The 17,505-nt window shown below is 54.7% G+C and overlaps 8 protein-coding genes across 8 annotated transcripts; 4 read left to right on the plus strand and 4 right to left on the minus strand.

The window, feature by feature from the left end:
* Positions 1-784: 784 nt before the first annotated feature.
* On the plus strand, positions 785-2,675 carry MFIFM68171_06402 (Ascus development protein 3; the record flags this gene model as incomplete). Its single annotated transcript, XM_071061822.1, has 7 exons — positions 785-867; positions 965-1,288; positions 1,359-1,442; positions 1,498-1,623; positions 1,678-2,107; positions 2,165-2,302; positions 2,370-2,675. 7 exons carry the CDS (start codon positions 785-787, stop codon positions 2,673-2,675), a joined length of 1,491 nt encoding a protein of 496 aa, XP_070917923.1.
* Positions 2,676-2,895: 220 nt separating this feature from the next.
* MFIFM68171_06403 (Peptide hydrolase) lies at positions 2,896-4,366 on the minus strand (the record flags this gene model as incomplete). Its single annotated transcript, XM_071061823.1, has 6 exons — positions 2,896-2,979; positions 3,035-3,099; positions 3,183-3,608; positions 3,695-3,867; positions 3,927-4,093; positions 4,160-4,366. 6 exons carry the CDS (start codon positions 4,364-4,366, stop codon positions 2,896-2,898), a joined length of 1,122 nt encoding a protein of 373 aa, XP_070917924.1.
* Positions 4,367-5,246: 880 nt separating this feature from the next.
* ASD1 (aspartate-semialdehyde dehydrogenase-like protein) lies at positions 5,247-6,957 on the minus strand (the record flags this gene model as incomplete). Its single annotated transcript, XM_071061824.1, has 4 exons — positions 5,247-5,279; positions 5,340-5,607; positions 5,649-6,547; positions 6,631-6,957. 4 exons carry the CDS (start codon positions 6,955-6,957, stop codon positions 5,247-5,249), a joined length of 1,527 nt encoding a protein of 508 aa, XP_070917925.1.
* Positions 6,958-8,343: 1,386 nt separating this feature from the next.
* On the minus strand, positions 8,344-8,680 carry RPS28A (40S ribosomal protein eS28; the record flags this gene model as incomplete). Its single annotated transcript, XM_071061825.1, has 3 exons — positions 8,344-8,405; positions 8,468-8,551; positions 8,620-8,680. The coding sequence occupies 3 exons, from the start codon at positions 8,678-8,680 to the stop codon at positions 8,344-8,346; spliced, it is 207 nt and encodes a 68-aa protein (XP_070917926.1).
* A 700-nt stretch (positions 8,681-9,380) lies between these two features.
* MFIFM68171_06406 (Glycoside hydrolase) lies at positions 9,381-10,990 on the plus strand (the record flags this gene model as incomplete). Its single annotated transcript, XM_071061826.1, has 8 exons — positions 9,381-9,383; positions 9,447-9,631; positions 9,702-9,940; positions 9,997-10,119; positions 10,169-10,276; positions 10,324-10,554; positions 10,607-10,872; positions 10,928-10,990. The coding sequence occupies 8 exons, from the start codon at positions 9,381-9,383 to the stop codon at positions 10,988-10,990; spliced, it is 1,218 nt and encodes a 405-aa protein (XP_070917927.1).
* Positions 10,991-11,408: 418 nt separating this feature from the next.
* Positions 11,409-13,627, plus strand: MFIFM68171_06407 (uncharacterized protein; the record flags this gene model as incomplete). The annotated part of the gene is made up of 3 exons (XM_071061827.1): positions 11,409-11,993; positions 12,054-13,523; positions 13,583-13,627. The coding sequence occupies 3 exons, from the start codon at positions 11,409-11,411 to the stop codon at positions 13,625-13,627; spliced, it is 2,100 nt and encodes a 699-aa protein (XP_070917928.1).
* A 637-nt stretch (positions 13,628-14,264) lies between these two features.
* On the minus strand, positions 14,265-15,564 carry PAN5_1 (2-dehydropantoate 2-reductase (Ketopantoate reductase) (KPA reductase) (KPR); the record flags this gene model as incomplete). Its single annotated transcript, XM_071061828.1, has 2 exons — positions 14,265-15,082; positions 15,144-15,564. The coding sequence occupies 2 exons, from the start codon at positions 15,562-15,564 to the stop codon at positions 14,265-14,267; spliced, it is 1,239 nt and encodes a 412-aa protein (XP_070917929.1).
* Positions 15,565-16,179: 615 nt separating this feature from the next.
* On the plus strand, positions 16,180-17,346 carry CYC3 (holocytochrome c synthase; the record flags this gene model as incomplete). Its single annotated transcript, XM_071061829.1, has 3 exons — positions 16,180-16,293; positions 16,366-17,030; positions 17,088-17,346. 3 exons carry the CDS (start codon positions 16,180-16,182, stop codon positions 17,344-17,346), a joined length of 1,038 nt encoding a protein of 345 aa, XP_070917930.1.
* Between the last annotated feature and the right edge of the window lie 159 nt (positions 17,347-17,505).

Raw genomic sequence — 17,505 nt, forward strand, 5'->3', positions numbered from 1 at the left:
TAGCTTCTTGCCAAAGAGGAAAGTCTCTGCTGAAGCTCGGGGCGTTGACAAGGAGAGGTGTGGTAGGGTGTCACGATACCTTCAAGCTTGGCGCGGGCTTGTCATCACGTAATGGGTGGTGGGTGGGTGGTTGACTGCCACCTATCGACTCTCCTTTAGCTGCCAGTTTCCCAGAAGCCTCGCTTCTACAACCGTCTCGAAGAGCGATAAGAGCAGAGTGATTCATATGTTGAGAGTTATGATCATGGGTAAGTATTATTCGACTATTCTACATTAGTAGTCTCGGATCTCGATTTTCGTCAGGAGATACGATGCTTTCAGTAAATCGGTCTGTTTTCACATATTTCATCACCCACAACATAGACAGACATTAGTCGATGTATCAATAAAACGAAGTCCAGCGGGTGATGGGATCCGGATCATGAGGATTCTGAACCCAGCGCTGGAGAGACCCCAGGCTTGGGTTGGAGTATGCGGGGAATTTTTGGTTCCCCATGGGGGACTGGATGGGAAACGCGCGGGGGTTGCATTCTGAGGAAAAAAAAAAAGGCGGGAGGGAACGTGATCGGCCCTGCTTGCCATAGGTGCGCAAGCGGTGTTCGGCAGTCGGCAAGCTGCCATTACGGCTTGCAGTTATTGGTACCTTGAGTAGAACGCGGGGGTGTTGCACCTGCCCTCACTACCTGGCTACATCATCAACTTCTCTTCTGTGTTGCTTTAGTCTTCCATGGCCAGCAAAGGTGGGCGCCCCAACAATCGAGTCGACTGACAGCCGACTGTCAAGATGGCAAGGACAGCTCTCACAAAGGCCGCTCGGCGCCTGCACTCGTTCTGCCTGCTGTTGGCGCTGGGATCGTTTGTCTGGGGGTAAGAGCATCTATCCTCCGCCTCACTGCATCGGCGGCTGCAGACTGCGCCGCATCCGGCACAGAACTGTGACGAGATCTGATGCATGATTCTCCAGATACAATGTCGGCGTACTCGCATCCGTGCTCGTACACCCAGGCTTCCAGAAGGCGCTACGCCAACCTGATGCCTCCCGGAGCGGCCTCATCACGGCCATCTACTACCTTGGCACCTGGCTGAGCTACATCTTCCTCGCCCACCCCGCCGCCGACAAACTCGGCCGCCGCTATGCCGCCCTATCGGGTATGTCCGTGACGTGCATCGGCCAGGCGCTACAAGCCGGCGCCGTTGGACCGCACGCGTTGGGGATGGTGGTTGTCGGCCGCATCGTCGCCGGCATGGGCACAGCCATCATCTCGACCAGCGTGCCCCTCTACCAGAGGTGAGCCGAGTCGCCGTATATCCTGCCTCAGGAACGTAGTTTTGCTCATCGATACGTACGTCACCCGCAGTGAAATAGCTCCGCCGAAGCACCGTGGCCGGTACGTTGTCATGAACCATGTGGGTTTTGTGGCCGGTCTTGCATCCGGATTTTGGTTTGTCGCCCGTTACCCCAAGCCCTCAAAAGCCCGTGGAGCTGACAGTCATTAGGGTGGGATATGCCATGACGTTCTGGGACGATGAACGCGGAAGCCTGATGGGCTGGCGCTTCTCCCTTGCCGCCTCATTCATCCCAGCCATTTTCTTCGTCATTGGACTTCCCTTCATGCACGAGTCGTATGTAGATCCCACCGCATCAGCAGCCGCTACTCCTACTGACAGTTTTGTTAGACCTCGCTGGCTCGTCGAGCATGGCAGGACCGACGACGCCCTTGAGACACTACAATTCTACCGCGAAGGGTATTACACGCCGGGCGAGATCCAGACCGAGCTCGCCGAGATTGAGCGCTCCGTCGCGTCCTTTAGGATATCGGGCCTTACATGGGTCTCCCTCTTCACCGATAGCAGTCTGTTTGCACGCATGTGGCGGTCCGCGCTTTTGCAGTTCATGGCGCAAATGTGTGGAGCCACGGCCATGAAATATTACCTGCCGGCGCTGTTCAGGGCTCTGGGATTCAGCCATCGCGTGTCCTTGCTCGCTGGCGGGATCGAGAGCACCTTGAAGACCGGATGCACCGTGCTGGAGATGTTGATCATTGACAGGGTTGGCCGCAGGCTTACACTTGTGGTAGGAGCTGCTGTCATGGCCGTTGCGTTGATGGTAGGTGACATTCGGATTCACTAATAAATATGCTGAGACCGTGGCTGATGTCCCTAGATCAATGGCGCCCTGCCGCTCGTTTATCCTAACAACGTAAACAGAGCCGCTGACTACGTTTGTGTCGTGTTTGTCTTCATCTACTCTCTTGGCTACAGCATGGGTTTCGGCCCAGCGGCGTGGGTTTACGGCTCCGAAGTAGGAAACCCCCACCAAGCTCTCAGCGTGGAAACGGTACCGGATGACTGACTTAGATAACTCCCAGATCTTCCCCACCGCCGTCCGGGCTCGTGGGCTGAGCTTCGCCGCCTCAGGCGGCGCCGTCGGCTCCATCATTGTCGCCCAAATATGGCCCGTTGGCATCGCCAACCTTGGATCCAAGATCTACTTTTTCTTCATGGCTATCAATTTGGTTTGTGTGCCTATCATCTACCTATTCTATCCGGAGACCAAGGGACGGCCGCTTGAAGCCATGGATGCCCTATTCGGAGGAAGCAGCCCGGGAAGCTCAACCGAGAATCTTCTCGATATCCCGAGGGGGCGTGATGAGGAGCGGGATCATGAGGCTTGAATTTCGTACCTGGTTGTAGGGATAAAGCGACGGAAACCCTTGGATAGCATCCTTGCAAGACCGAGATTGATGGTTGGAAGCCACCATTTAAAGAAGTCGCCCTCGGGGGTTTATACTTTCCTCTATGGCAATCTAGAAAGACAAAAATCCGATCTATCTCTACTTGCACCCTATTCAATGCCATCGATAACCAGATAATACTCGTCTGTCTATGCCGCACTCAGAGGTATGAGGCCTCAACAAGGAAGGCGACGGTGAACTGAGAATGCCGGAGAACTGCGTCCCACATAATAGTTTCGTACGTCTGCGATTCAAGACTTAGTAGAGCTTCATCCTCTCCAGCATCGGGATCAACCTACATCTCTAGGAGAGTGGATATAAGGCGAGGATGTGCTCATGGGCTCATCACACACGTAAGCCACCGCTGGTATCAACAACCGTCAATCAGCATCATGTTCCTTCAAGGACCAGCACGTCAATCAAGCAGAGCGAGGTAGGAAAACCCACGGAAGCCATTCACGCGCGCCGACTCGTGGTCTGAGCACCCATACCCGCACTTGCCGCTCGTCGTCTCGCCGACGTACGCCTCGGCCACGACGCGCGTGTAGGCCGTCAGCGCCGAGTCGACGAAGTCGGTGTAGATGGAGATCTTGCCGCTCGGCGAGTAGCCCGCCATGTCCTGGTTGACCAGGGCGAGCACCGTCTTGCCCGCCGCCTTGTAGCTCGCGAACACGTCCTGTGACCCGAGCATGCCGCCCTCCTCGCCGCCGTAGAAGTGGAACTCGAGCGTGTCCTTGGGCTGGAAGCCCTCCGCGCCGGCGAGAACCCGGAGCGCCTCCAGGATGGCCACCACGCCTGAGCCGTTGTCGTCGGCGCCGGGACCGCGCGCTGTGGGCGAGCCGCCGGTCGAGTCGTAGTGGGCTGAGACGATGACTATGGGTGGGTTTACGAGAATTGGTTAGGGAGGTTCTGATGTCTCTAAGGAGGAGGATGCGAGGTGTTTACTGTACACCACGTACCAAGGTTTGAACTGGTGCCGGGGATTTGGGCGATGATGGAGGGCTGGTTGAAGGAATGATAGAACTGGGTGACGGCGATTGCGGGATTCACGGCAGCTACGCTCTTGATTGTATCAAAGAGCCATGCTCCTGCTTCGGTTCCGTAAGAGCTATTGTAGTGGCGATTGTGGAAACTTGTGTAGGCAGGAACGCGGTTAGTTTAGCTCCTAGAGGAAGTATCAACACGACATACTCGGTAAGTGTCTTCAACCAGTTCTGCGGATTTGTGTTTGAGACTCTTGCAAGTAGCGGGTTGACTTCGGTCTCGTGACCGACACTACTCGGGTAGGCGACGGCCTGCGCAGAGAAGGATTCCATCTGCGAGTCGGGGGCCGATAATGCTGCAAGTACTTGGGCATCCTATCCACGAATGACCGAGTCAGCTATCAGCTCGTCCATATCTTACTGGGAGATAAAGGATCGTACGTTGATGTCAGTAATATCCACGAAACCGATGTTCTTCGCTGTGTAGTCTGTGATCTTCTGCTCGTCGGTAACCCATTTGCCGGGGTCTTCGGGAGAGGTTTTGATGAGGCGGAGACCGGCAGCTCTTTTTGCAGACTCAACGGTCGGTGCAGCGGCAACTGACCAAGCTGAGCTAGCCAGCAGGGAGAATATTGCTTGACTGCGCATGACTCGTCAAATCTCGGTTGGTGCTATTGTCTGTGTCCTTTGATTACGGTATTGCACTTGAGAAGCAGATTCTCAAAACCTTCACGTTGTTGTTTACCTCTTTCAAAGCTTTTATACTGGTGCCGCCATGTTACCCCTGACTAGCGCTAGTCGTCAGCAGATGTGTGATCCCAGCTAAGAGCCATAGCACCTTGACGTTCAGCGACGCTGCAACAAGGATCTGCTTCCATATCGTGCCGGCGGAGCCGCCTGTCTATCCCAATCTGGTATGTAACGGGGTTCTCGCATTGACTGTCTAGCCAACCTCAACTCCTTCTTCCTTCTTACTACTAGAAAGGGTCTAGTTATGAGGCGCAGGCTATAACCCCCCGTCCATCTCCTATCCGCACAAGGGCCCATCTGCGAAATTCTTGATTCACGCTCCATGCAATCATTCCGTCCTTGAAATGATCCGGGAATTTCGGATTGAACGCCCAATCCGCACAGACTGACCTCACGGGCGTAACTCTGTAGGAAGGATAATTTTCATTCACGCTAAACCCGCTCGCACGGCGCTTGGTGCGAATTACCGTAACAGTTTATCGGTGGACATACCCATAACCAAGTCTCAAGAGTCCCCTAGGATGTAACTTGCGATGTTGAATACGGCGATCCTTACTAGGATCCGATACACGCGGCAATAGCTTTGTACTATATCCCTCGTCAAATTTCAGCATGTGTCAGCATTCACTTATCTTTGCCGATATTCAGCTGGAATGAAGACGAGATGCGCATGAAGCGCACAGGGAGCACTGGAAAGCATTGTGCAGCTTTGTGATTGTTTAGTACGTTGTTTGGTATCAATCGTCAAGTAGTTCCTGCATGCGATTTAAATTTCAGATTAAGCAGTGTAAAGCTCCACGGCATCAAATATCTAAAACCAGTTAGACTAAATAGCACACCGGCAGGGAATAAATATCCGGAAAATACTCACAAAGTTAGGGCTCAAGAACGTCGATCCGCTGCTGCCGGAAATGGAGCTGATAGTGATAGTGTTGCTACCCGGAACAAGCTTGCCGGCCGGGATGTTCACAGTATAAATCTCTCCGTGGCCACGATACGCGCCCCGTGTAACACCACGGCTGTCAATCTTGGCCGGTGCCGCCGGTGCCGGTCCCTTCCAGTTGTTTGCGGTCACCTGCGGACGGCTCCCCGTGAAGCTCAGAGTGGTTGCGATGCGCAGCGTGGCTGCCCCAGGGGCGCTGCCCAGGTTGAAACGAATCGTCACCGGGTGTTGACGGACTGGAACACGGCCATGGGGAAGTCAGAGAGCTGCGAACTGCCCACGGTATACGTTAAGGGACCCCAGCTAGCCATGCGGCTGTCGGATGGGTGCATTCTGAGGAACTTGTCGGCATTGCGGAAACCCGTCGGCTGGCCGTCGTAGTCGCCAATCTGGAAAAGAGTTCTCCGCGAGGTATTGAAGGTACCGGCGATGTCCTTCGTTGCAGTCTGTCCAGCCGATACTGTGACGGAGCTGGTGGCGATTTTGAATTCAGTCTGGTATAACACCATGTTGTAAGTACCCGGCTTCATCAATGGCGACGTGAAGCCCCCATTGGAGGACGTCTTTGTCCAGTATTGTGCCGCGTTGTTGTACCAGTGGACGACCCCCTCCATGCCGCTCTGCACACCAGTCGCAGTGCCTTTAATTGTCCCACGGCCAGAGGCAGATACCCAGCCCGTGACCCCGACTTCACCGAACCAAGAAACATCGGCACTCTTCACTCTGGGAATCCCCGAGCGTGAGAACTGCATCAAATACGGCCCGTGGAGACCCATGCGGTACGCTTCCGTCTGCACATGGCCGCTGTTCATGTAGTTATAGAGGTTGGTAGAGGCACCGGCATTGTTGGAGTTGATGTCGCGGAAGAAGGGACCTCCCGACGAAGACTCCTGCTGCGGAGTCATAATGCACACGTGCATCAAGTCGCTGCCGCCGTAGACGCAATGTGAGTCCTCATCGATGAATCTCGTGGACGAGTAGAATTTGGACCGCGTCTGCCCGTTGACGATGAAGACGTCAGAGCCCTCGATGGTCGCACTGGCACCGTTCGTATTTGAAACTTCGCCATAGGGGTATTCGCCGGGCAGCTTGTCCGGGAGCAAACGAGCAATGAACCGCAACTCACCAACCGACGGCTGGGCTGTGATGTAAGTCGCCAAGTAGATAATGCTCTCGCCCTCCCGAACCACCATGTAGTGTGTCAAGGTGGACGTCATACACGTGACTTTGATATATCGGGCCGATCCGCTGAGCTGACTGATTGACACAGTAGCTGATTGACACAGTAGCTGATTGACACAGTAGCTGATCCCAGGCCCGAATTGATGTGAGTGCCTGTGCCGCTATATTGAAGCTCGGTGCCCCGGTACTTGATTGACCTGATATCGCAGTTGGACTGGCTCACAGAGGAGATCAACAGGTTGGCGGAGCCGGCATCGATGATGTAGTTGCCCCCTGACGACGTATAACCAAAGGCACCAAGAACTCCTGGCGCAAAGAAGAAGGGAGAAAGACCAAAAAACCTAAAGATAGACTTGAGCTCCATGTTGAGGGACCTACGCCAAGCTCAACAGCCGGGATTTTAGAGATGGTGGCTCACACAAGTGTGCTCGACCTGAGGCGTTGAGTTTCCATCCCGAATTGCTGGCCTAAGAAACAGATAAATAACGAATGCGTCCCGAGGCGACTCTCCTGAGTATGACGGTTTCCCATAAACGGGACGGGGCTGGCCAAGCCGTTTCGCCCCTGGCGGAGTACCCGATTGGCGGAATACCATAGATTTTTACTCCGTTGTAAACAGTCTCCGAGGTGTCAGGCGCGCTAGGTCGCACTTGAGCTTCCGAGGTAGCATTCACCGGAGAAGCTGCTCAACGGGGTTTTGGTGCGTTTTAGACGTCGCCGAGGCGGCGGATTTGCCGCCGGCGGACCCAGTCTTCAATGTGCACCCCTCCATAGCATGCTGAGGGGCCCAAGAATCATACTAGCATGTTGAGCACGAAGGACCTATCGGTCAGATAGAATTTTGGCTAACTGAAAGTTCCCAGCGAGCCGATGATTTAATCATGCCACTAAGTGCAAAATCCAGAGCCGCCAGAGTCGATTAAAATAATGCTGGATGATGCTGTTAGGGCTCCGAGTCAGATACTCTGAAATAGTCCTCCTACACAATGACGGGTAAAAGTTCGACCCGTCTTGATACTCCAATCCTTGTAAGAACCTTAGGGCTGCTAGGTCAACCCTTCAGCCTTTGGTGCCGGCATAGGTGGTCATAACTGCTACCATATGCAAAAACGTACGGCGCGTCACCAGACTTATCCAGGTGCGGAAAGGGAGCGGCGGGAAATTCGGTCTAGGGGAATCAGAGGGAATGGTCCATAAACCCAAGATACTTACGTAGGCGGCAAGTATCAGAGATTACTCTAATACGCACTCGCACGTACCCGTGCATGTTCACACTGGTGAACACACGCTTCCGTCATTCTCCAGCCTGTCAAGCTCTCGTTCATCCACGACACCTCCTTCAAGGGACCACAAGAATGGATGAAACGATTCAACCAACCCGCTCCCAAAACCGTGTTTACTTAGACAGGTATCGGATCTACAGCACAGGCATTTCTTGAACTGCAGGCCTTGGAAACGGATGTTTCGAAAAATGCCGCGGCACACTGTTACCGCTCATCGTCCACTATCACCCAGCTCGTTTCGAAACCCGGCCCTAGAGACCATTATGACCGCAGAAATCGGTGCAGCCTCAGCGCCATGTAGAATTGTGGAAAGCAGTAATCGTGATACCGTTCTACCGAACGCCCATTCTTGACATTTCCACCCCTTCTTCGCCGCAGATCACGGCGATGGTCTTGCCGAAACGGCCGACCAGTTAGCTAAAAGCCTGTGCCACATCCACGTCACCCAACCCCGTAAATACGATTCTTTATCTAAGGCGGCGGGCCTCGCGCTCGGATTCTAGGAGAACAAGGATGTCGTCCTCACGAACTGTAAAAGGCAAGAATTAGCCGGTAATGCCACCAGGCGGGAGAGAAACCATCAAAACATACCGGGCCCCTTGACGTTCCGGATGATAGAGCGGGTAGTGTCGTCCATGAACTCGACGCGCACCTGGGTGACGCCACCACGAGAACCTGCGTTCGCGAACAACTCAGCATTTCTGCGTAGGGTGCGGGGGGCTAAGTCGCTTGGTGGTGCATACCGGTTCTGCCGAGGACGCGGGTGACCTTAACGAGCTTGACGGGAGCCTTCGAGGAATCCATTTTTGCGACTGGTGGACTATATGACGGGTGGGAGAATCGGTCGCCGGATCGTGATGCGGGAGGGCTTGCGGAGTTGCGAAATTTCACCTAGATTCAATTGTGCGGAGCCAAAATCGCAGGGCTGCAGGAAATTTTTATTTCCGGTCCGTCACTGTGTGGGTGGGACGTGACGGGAGCCTTTTTCTGGTGCCCTGTGGGGCAAGACCTAACTAAGGTAGGGCCACCAGCTTCCAGGTGTCGCACTTCCGCTAACCAGATTGAGCCTCTACCCAAACGGCCACCCATCGCAACCACAACCAGCGCAAGACAAATAACACAGCAATGCTACACAGGGACTAGCAACTTCACGCGAAGCGAATGCAATCTTGGAGCACATGTTGGTTGAGCCACGCAGCAGATGCGACAAATAAGAAGTAAATGGAAACGGGCGGTGGGTTTTGCTCTGGCAGCTGGGGGGCAGCTGTGTTGCTCAGCAAACTCAAGCATAGAGTTCCGGAGAATCAAATTGTCAGCGTAGTCAACTGCGGAAGCTCCACAGTCTCTCGTAAAACACACGCCGGTCACAACGTCGCTATCCGGATCCGCTTTACTGAACGGGTCTAGTCGTGGTCATGGAGCTCCTTTCAAGAATCAAAGACCTCAGGTACGGGGCGCGGTGGCGCGACGACCAAAGCCGGACCGAAAAGTGTTTGCTCATTACATGGTACGAGTTGTGTGAACGTGGAGTGGTCTGGCAATAATTTAACTCTCATCCTCAATTGCTCAGGTTGGGCTCACATGCGACCAGACGCCCGCGCAATGGTCTCACGAAATCGCGACCGCCATGGAGGCCGGCATTGACGGATTTGCGCTCAACATTGGCCCTTCTGACTGTTGGACTACTGTGCAGCTGGACTATGCTTACAGCATCGCCGAGCAGGCAAGGGACTTTGTCGTCTTCATATCGTTCGAGTGAGTCTATGACCGTCCGGTGTGTGTTGCAGCTCTCTGCCCAGATGGCGGCTGATCCTCGTTCGTCTAGTATGGCTGCTGAGACCTGGCCGCCGTCCCAGGTGGCCGAATTGATCAACCGATACAGGCAGTCAAGCGCGCAGATGTTGGTCAACGGGAGGCCACTTGTCTCAACTTTTGAAGGCACCGACTGGGCCCACTACTGGCCTAAAGTACGCGAGCAAACATGTGACATATTTCTTGTTTCGGACTGGTCCAGTCTTGGACCGCACGGGGTTGGCCAGAAGTTGGATTTGATTGACGGTGCTTGTAAGTCGTCTCTTGGACATTGGATTTGATGCAACAGACTAAGAACAAGCGTCGAGTCTCCTGGGACGCATGGCCCAGGGCCGGATGCACGAAGATGACGCCAGCCGAGGACCTCTTTTACAGAGAAAACCTTCGCGGGAAGAAGTACATGATGGGCATCAGTCCCTGGTTTTACACTAGCAAGTGCCACCTAATCCTCGTACTCTGCTTGTTCCTAATGTTGTTTAGACCTGCCGCAATGGAATAAGGACTGGCATTGTTCCAGCGAGTCTCTGTGGTACGACCGATGCCAGCAGGTGCTAGAGATTATGCCAGATTTTGTTCAGATCATCACATGTAAGCCTCGGCTTCTGTCTCCCGGTTGCAAGACTAATACCGCAGAGGGAATGACTTTGGGGAATCAAGCTACATTTGCGATGTCGTGCCGTCGCAGGTCGTCAATGGGGCAGAGCAGTACGTTGTAGGCCACTCGCACTCAGCCTTCCGAGCCGTTCTCCCCTATTTGACCGCAGCGTACAAAGCCGGGTCTACCGAAACCACACTACCTCGGGAAGACATTGCTATTGCTTGGTACCGTACCGCACCGGCTCGGGCTGTCCAGCAGCACGTCAGCAGTGAGTTCTAACTATATCCCCTCTCCGCTTGGTGCTGAGCTTAAGCCTTCAGGTACGGTATGGGGACAGGGGGGTTCAGTCCCGGCAGCATACGGCATCAGAGACGTTGTTTCTGTTGTGACTCTAACCAGAGGCGCCGCTTCTGTCACGGTTACAATTGGGGAGTTCCGGAAGATGACCTTGGAGACGCAAAAGCGGGAGCCTATCGTGTATTTCGAGGTGCCATATGGCAGCCATGCCACCGGGCCAGTGACGATTACGCTGAACGACAGGACAACGACAAGGCCGGCAATTACGGATGGAAGTGACTGTTGGAAAGTAAGCGATTGCAAGCCATGGCGATCTGTTCCGTTGCTAACTCGGATTGTCCTAGGCTTCATTAAATGCCGTCGCCATTCAGGTTAGAGGTTCTAGTGCTCGGGGCGCTAATGTGTAAACTCAAAAATCATCAGGAGAGCTGCTCAGGGATCTAAAACTTTTTTTGAGCAAAAGGTCCGCATGCATGGCCGAATCATGGAGGAATCTGCGAGTGATTGGTTCTAATTGTGTGAAATCCGAAGAGGAACGAATGACGCGGGCCGCTGCCCGCTGCTGTGATCGCCCCGCCCTTGTGGATCGGCTAATCTCGGCGATCTGTTCCTCGTCTTGGCCGCGCGTGGTTCAACGACGTCACAGCCTTTCCGCGACCAGCATCGCAGAAACCCGCTACCAACACTATTATACACACCGTCATGTCGCACGCCCTTCCCCAAAGCCCTGCAAACATTTCTCGGCCCGAGGGACGGTGAGAAGAATGCCTTTGACGGCCAGGGCAACACAACCATCCCAACCACCCGACGACGAGCCGCGACGACATGAGCCTGGCTCTCGCTTTCGGCCGTCTCTCCTCACGCGCAGAAGGATCGCTCTGCCTTCGCCTACCCCCTAAGACGTGGATCAATCCCTTCCGACCATCCCGGGCGAGCATTCGCACGTTCCTGTTCCGGACGACACCCCGACCTCGGCCAAAACCATGGCGGAACTATCGCGCCAGGCCCACGATATTGATGAGCGCTGGTAGCGGGGCGCTGGTCGCCGCCACCTTTGTCGGACTTTCAGAGAAGGGCAGCGCTGATCCCGACGATACGGCACAGGGACTCATGCTGGAGATCTCGCGGGAGGAGATAAAGAAGACGGTTAGAGAGAACGAAAGCGACGGAATATTGACACATTTTGGGCGCCACGTCGTGCTATTTCTAGATCTCTACGTTTGGGAGCCCGTCTGCACCGGCCTACGCTTTCTACAGCTCGCCGCTATATTTGTGCCCGTACTTCTAACGGTACCAGCCATATGGATTGGGAGCCGCCAGCCGGACCGAGACAACGAGCGGACAGGGACGCTCTGGTGGTATGGTTTTCTAGTCCAGTCAATGGAGTGGGCGGGGCCGGCGTTCATCAAGGTAACGCCATCCTGTGTCGCAGAAAAACATTCCCATGCTGATTGGTGGTGATTCTGGCAGCTTGGCCAATGGGCCGCCTCGAGATCAGACATCTTCCCCAATGAACTATGTGGCATCATGTCGAAGCTCCATGCTAATGCTCCGGCTCACTCCCTACACGCCACGAAACGGATCGTCAGAGCCGCTTTTGGCGGGCGTGACTTTGAAGACATATTTGAAGAGTTCGACGAGCAGCCGCTCGGCGTGGGGGCCATCGCTCAAGTCTACAAGGCGAGACTCAAGCCTGATCTCGCCAGCCGCACCGACGTCGACATTGCAGAGGTCCCCTCCGACCTCCGTCACAGCGTCCGCAAGAACGTCGAGACCGTTCTCAAGAGCACCCCGAAGCGCTTCCCATCTTCGTATGTTGCTGTCAAAGTCCAGCATCCTGGTGTCGAGCGGACCGTGCGACGCGATCTTCGCATCATGTGGTTCTTCGCATCTGTGCTCAATGCGATCCCCACGATGGAATGGCTTTCGCTGCCGGACGAAGTCGAGCAGTTCGGTGAGATGATGAAGCTGCAGCTCGATCTACGCATCGAGGCGGCAAACCTCACAACGTTCCGCAAAAATTTCAAGGACAGGACCACCGCCTGGTTCCCATATCCATACACGGAATTTACGACGCGAAATGTCCTTATCGAAGAATTCGCCCATGGCATCCCTCTCGCCGACTTCATGGCCAACGGTGGCGGAGTGTTCCAGCAGGACATAGCATCCGAGGGACTAGACGCATTTCTCCGCATGCTCCTCCTGGACAACTTTGTCCACGCCGATCTCCACCCCGGAAATATCATGGTGCGCTTCTACGAGGCTGACCGACCTAACCTGCGTCTGCGCCGTGCGTCACGGGACGATCCCGCCGCCAGGCGGCCAGCGGACGTGACTGAGCAAGTCCTCTCGCGCTTGCGCCCGTACCGCCATAACAAGAAGCTCTGGGAAGCTGAGCTGGCCAAGATTGACGCAGAGGGGTTCCGTCCGCAGCTGGTCTTCATCGACACGGGTCTTGTGACGGAGCTGAACGCCACGAATCGGCGCAATTTCCTCGACCTCTTCCGCGCTGTTGCCGAGTTTGACGGCTATAAGGCTGGCCACCTGATGTGCGAGCGGTGCCGGCAGCCCGATGCAGTCCTGGATAAGGAGGTATTCGCCCTCAAGATGCAGCACCTAGTGCTGGGAGTCAAGAGCCGGACACTTGCGCTAGGTAACGTCAAGATTGGCGATATCTTGCAACAGGTCCTGGCCATGGTGAGAGAGCATCACGTCCGACTTGAAGGGGATTTCGTCAACGTCGTCATTAGCATTCTGCTGCTGGAGGGCATCGGTCGCAGCCTGAACCCTGATGTGGACCTACTCAGCAGTTCACTTCCGATTTTGAGACAGCTTGGCGCGCAGAGCGGTAAAGACATGGTCAAGGAAGGTGACTTCTCCATGTTGATGGTCTGGGTCGGCCTCGAGACGAGGAGGTTCATGCAGGCCAGTGTTGAGGATGTAAGTTTCCCCGTTACCGCGTCTTCCAATAATTTGACGATAATAACACTCATGAATAGGTCGAGCGGTGTGTAAAGTATGATCTCTTATCTCCTAATGTGTAAGATTTGTAAATCAATGACGCCGGAGTTCGGTGTGCAAGGACACTGGGCGATAAAGAGTTCTAAGCGACATTGCTTTGTATAGACCAAGGGAGGATAGATTCTCTTCTCAAAGACCCGTGTTCCACATGTTGCACAGGATATTGAACACCACTGGACCTAGTTGCGTGTCGAGAGGGCCGCCAGGCCGAAGCCAGCTGTGCTACTATCCTACCTAGCACGTTGGTTTCACAACAGATGGTTAGTTTTGTAGTCTCCGTTAACAACTTTACAGGTATATCTGGGAAAGCATCGTATTTTCTCGGCTTAACCGACTGCAGAGCTGGCTCCCACAGGTTGATCTCCGTTCCGCGTACACCCATGAACCCGGAATCTCCGGCTTTAAAAACGATACCTGCAACTAGCACGGATGTTGTAGCCACCGCCATAATCCCCAAGCAAGAGCTGCAGAATTTCAAACTGGACAGTTGCGCAGTCGCCAGAGCGGGTCCTTATAGCCAAGAAGAGCCCAATTAACTGCTAGCCTTTGAACAGCTAGAGCACGGCCTTGCAACCCGCACAGCGCAGCAGCCTAACCTAGCCCTCGATTAGGTGCAACTGAACATTGTAGCCGCTGCTTGGAGATATCAGGTGGCCCCTTCTATTCTCTCCTTGGCCGTTGATCATTGCTTTCCTCCCCAACACAGCCCATCGAATGTTTCCTTTCCGGAGAGCCCAGGCTTGCTTTGCGCTGCATGTGTATGCGACGCAGCTCGCCAGTTAAACAGTTGGAATCCAAATCATACGGGCCCTTGTTCCGGCTCGCTTGCTTGACGAACTCGACTATTCCCGCATTCTGTGGGGTCTCCATGCCGTGCTCCATACCTTGCTTGACAAGGTACCCGTTTATGTAGTCAATTTCGGTCTGTCTCCCAGCCTGTACGTCTTGCAGCATGGAGCTAAAGTTGTCGGCTGTGTCCTCGGCAACTTTGACAGCAAGTTTCACAAGCTCATCAGGTTGGAACTTCTTATGCATGTCTGCTGTTGCCCTTGCAGGCAACAAAGCACGGAGTATGGGGCCTGTTTCGAGGGCAAGCAGCTGGTTAAGAGCCTCCATCTGCGTTTCGGATTCAAAGACATGGCCGTTTCTGCAGTTGAGGATGACGCTGAAGGGATTGATGGTTGAGTTGATGGCAAGTTTGTTGAGCTGGGCCACGCGGAGCTGCGTTGGCGTAGCGAGCTCGGTGCCGAGAGTCGGTGCGGCAGCCGAGAGAGACTGGAGGAGGACATTGTCTGTCTTGTCTGCCGGAGCTGTAGGGTCGGAGGTATCCACTCGGCCGAGTATCAGGGAACCCCGGCCGGCGTGGACAAACCCGAACGGAGGTCTGCTGTGGATCCCCACATAGCAAATTCCTGCATAGTATGTCGGCCGTGAGGCGGGATCCTGGAAGACAGTTGCGGATGCTTCGTCGGTGGTCCCTATCTTCATGTAAATTCCCGACGCAAAAACATAGGAGAAATGGATTTTGCAGGAACGTACCCATTCCGTTTTGAAGGAACAGAATATTGGATCCACGACTCAAGCGGTCCCTGATGCGGCGAAGAGCGGCCGTAGTGTTGTATGCCTTGGTGGCCACGATCAAGTGTTTTATTGGCGGCCGTGGGTGATTCTGATTCTTGTCTGTCTCGAGGATGTCCGAAGCAGGGAGCACTTCGACGCCGAACCCGCTTGTCCTGCTAGACAGGCCGGCTTCAATACATTCAATTGCTTCACCGGCTGCTTTCCAATCGTCTAGCAAACCCTGGCGGTGCAACAGCAGTGTGACGGGTTGATCGGGAACATGCTTCGCCAATGCATGCGCAGCGTACTTCCCCAGGTTTCCTACACCTAGGATGTAGATGGTCTTGTCATTGTTGTCCGCAACATTGTGGGCGGAACGGACTGAGGTCATCCCCGCCATGCTCGGGCGTGCGCTGGAAACAAACAAACAATCCAATATAAGCGCGCCGGGTAGAAAATGAGGGCGAGCCAGTGATCTCAGTTTGCGGTTATCGTAAGCCGTTGGGCCGGCGCAGCCCGTCTTCCCGTTGTCGAGGAAAGGGCGGGGTTTGCCGTAGTTATATCACTTGCGGAAAAGCCGCTGGCACTGAGCAGTTTGTTCCGCCGGCTCTCCCGTTTCTCAGTTACCATGCAGCGTCTCGACGGTCTAACGGCTTGCTTCCTCACGACTTCCTTCATCACCCAGTACCGAGTCTCGAGCTTCGAGCTTGGCTTCACTGACCGCCTGCCATAAGCATTCATACTACAATACTTTGTGATCCAAGAACACTCAAAAGCACAGACCCAAGCCCGCCTTGCCTCTTGGCGGCGCGTGCCCAGAAAGCCAAGACCGATGCGCGTCATCCTTGCCGGTTTTTATCATCGGTTATCTCTCCTCTTTTTTTTCCTTCCGTTATCTTCCAGATTCAATCGCCATCAGCGTTTCCGTTCTCTCAGATTCACCAGGCTAAGGTGACCGCACATATCTGGCTCACAAATAAGCTTACTCGCCAAACGTGCACAGCAGGTGATTAGGATGGGTTGGTTCTGGGCCGACACAACTCCGGCCGCTCAAGCGCAGGGCAAGCCGGCGGATGCGAAGCACCACCATGCTGGGGCTGCTGCAAATGCTGGAGTCGCCTCGCCTCCGGTAAGTCCACCGCCGGCCGCCATCCTCGGTCCACCATGTGTTGTTGTCTGCGGCGTCTAATTCGCTCTCCAGCCCGGATGCCCCATGCACAAGCGCACCGTTGATGCCCTCGCACCGCCTAAGCCTTCATCGAGCGCAGCGACCTCATCCTGCCCCGTTCCCCACGGCAATCCCTCCGCAAATGCTGCACTTTCTTCCTGCCCCGTCCCGCATAGCAGTCATGATGCTCCGTCAGAACCACGGCAGGAACAGTCTCTGCTGTCAAAGCTCAACCCTTTGAACTATATGTTCCACACCATCTCGCAAGAGCCGGCGCCGAATCAAACCTACTCGCTACCAACGAGCCGAGACGAATCATCAATTCCAAAAGGAAGCGGGGACGGCAACTGGGAGTACCCTTCGCCTCAACAGATGTACAACGCACTGCTTCGAAAAGGCTACACAGACACCGACATCACAGCCGTTGAGAGTATGGTGGCAGTCCATAACTTCCTGAACGAGGGCGCCTGGGCCGAGATCGTTGAATGGGAGCGCAGGTTTGGAAAGGGTCTAGCCCGCGGCTGGGAAGTCAGCAAGCGCGGCGAGGAAAATGCGCCCCTGGAGCTGAGACGGGTCGAGGCGCAGGAGGGCGGCCGTGAACAGCCAACGCTGGTGAGGTTCCAAGGGAGGCCCAAGGACATGACGCCCAAGGCGGCGATGTTGCAGATGCTAGGGCGGATATATCCGTCCAAGTTCGGGTGAGTGTGGTCTAGGGAGCCCCATCTTGGCCATGACGCTAACACATTCCGGATCAGCACCGAGCCGCCTTTTGATCGCCATGACTGGTATGTCTCGCGCAACATCAACGGCCAGAGAAAGGAGGTGCGGTATGTGATCGATTACTACTCGGGTCCTCCTGAGCCTACCGGGGAGCCCGTCTTCTTCCTGGATGTCCGGCCTGCCATGACACCTACGGGGGCAGTAGAACGGCTGATGCGCTGGGGCGGAGATGTTTGGTGGAGAGCATCGGGCGGGGAAGTTCGCGAGTCTAACAACAGGAATTCGCATAATTGACGCGGCATGGACCACGTTAGGATTGTAAGACTATATTAAGGGGGAACAAGCATGGCTGATGGCGTAAGGGAGCATGGACAGCATGGGCATGCGTCTGCTTTTGGTTGCTTTTCTGGCTTCTCTGTACTTTTACTCCCTCCTCCTGCACAAAGTTGAGTG

This window comes from Madurella fahalii (assembly GCF_045866475.1).
Source record: "Madurella fahalii IFM 68171 DNA, scaffold_3, whole genome shotgun sequence".
NCBI lineage: Eukaryota > Fungi > Ascomycota > Sordariomycetes > Sordariales > Madurella > Madurella fahalii.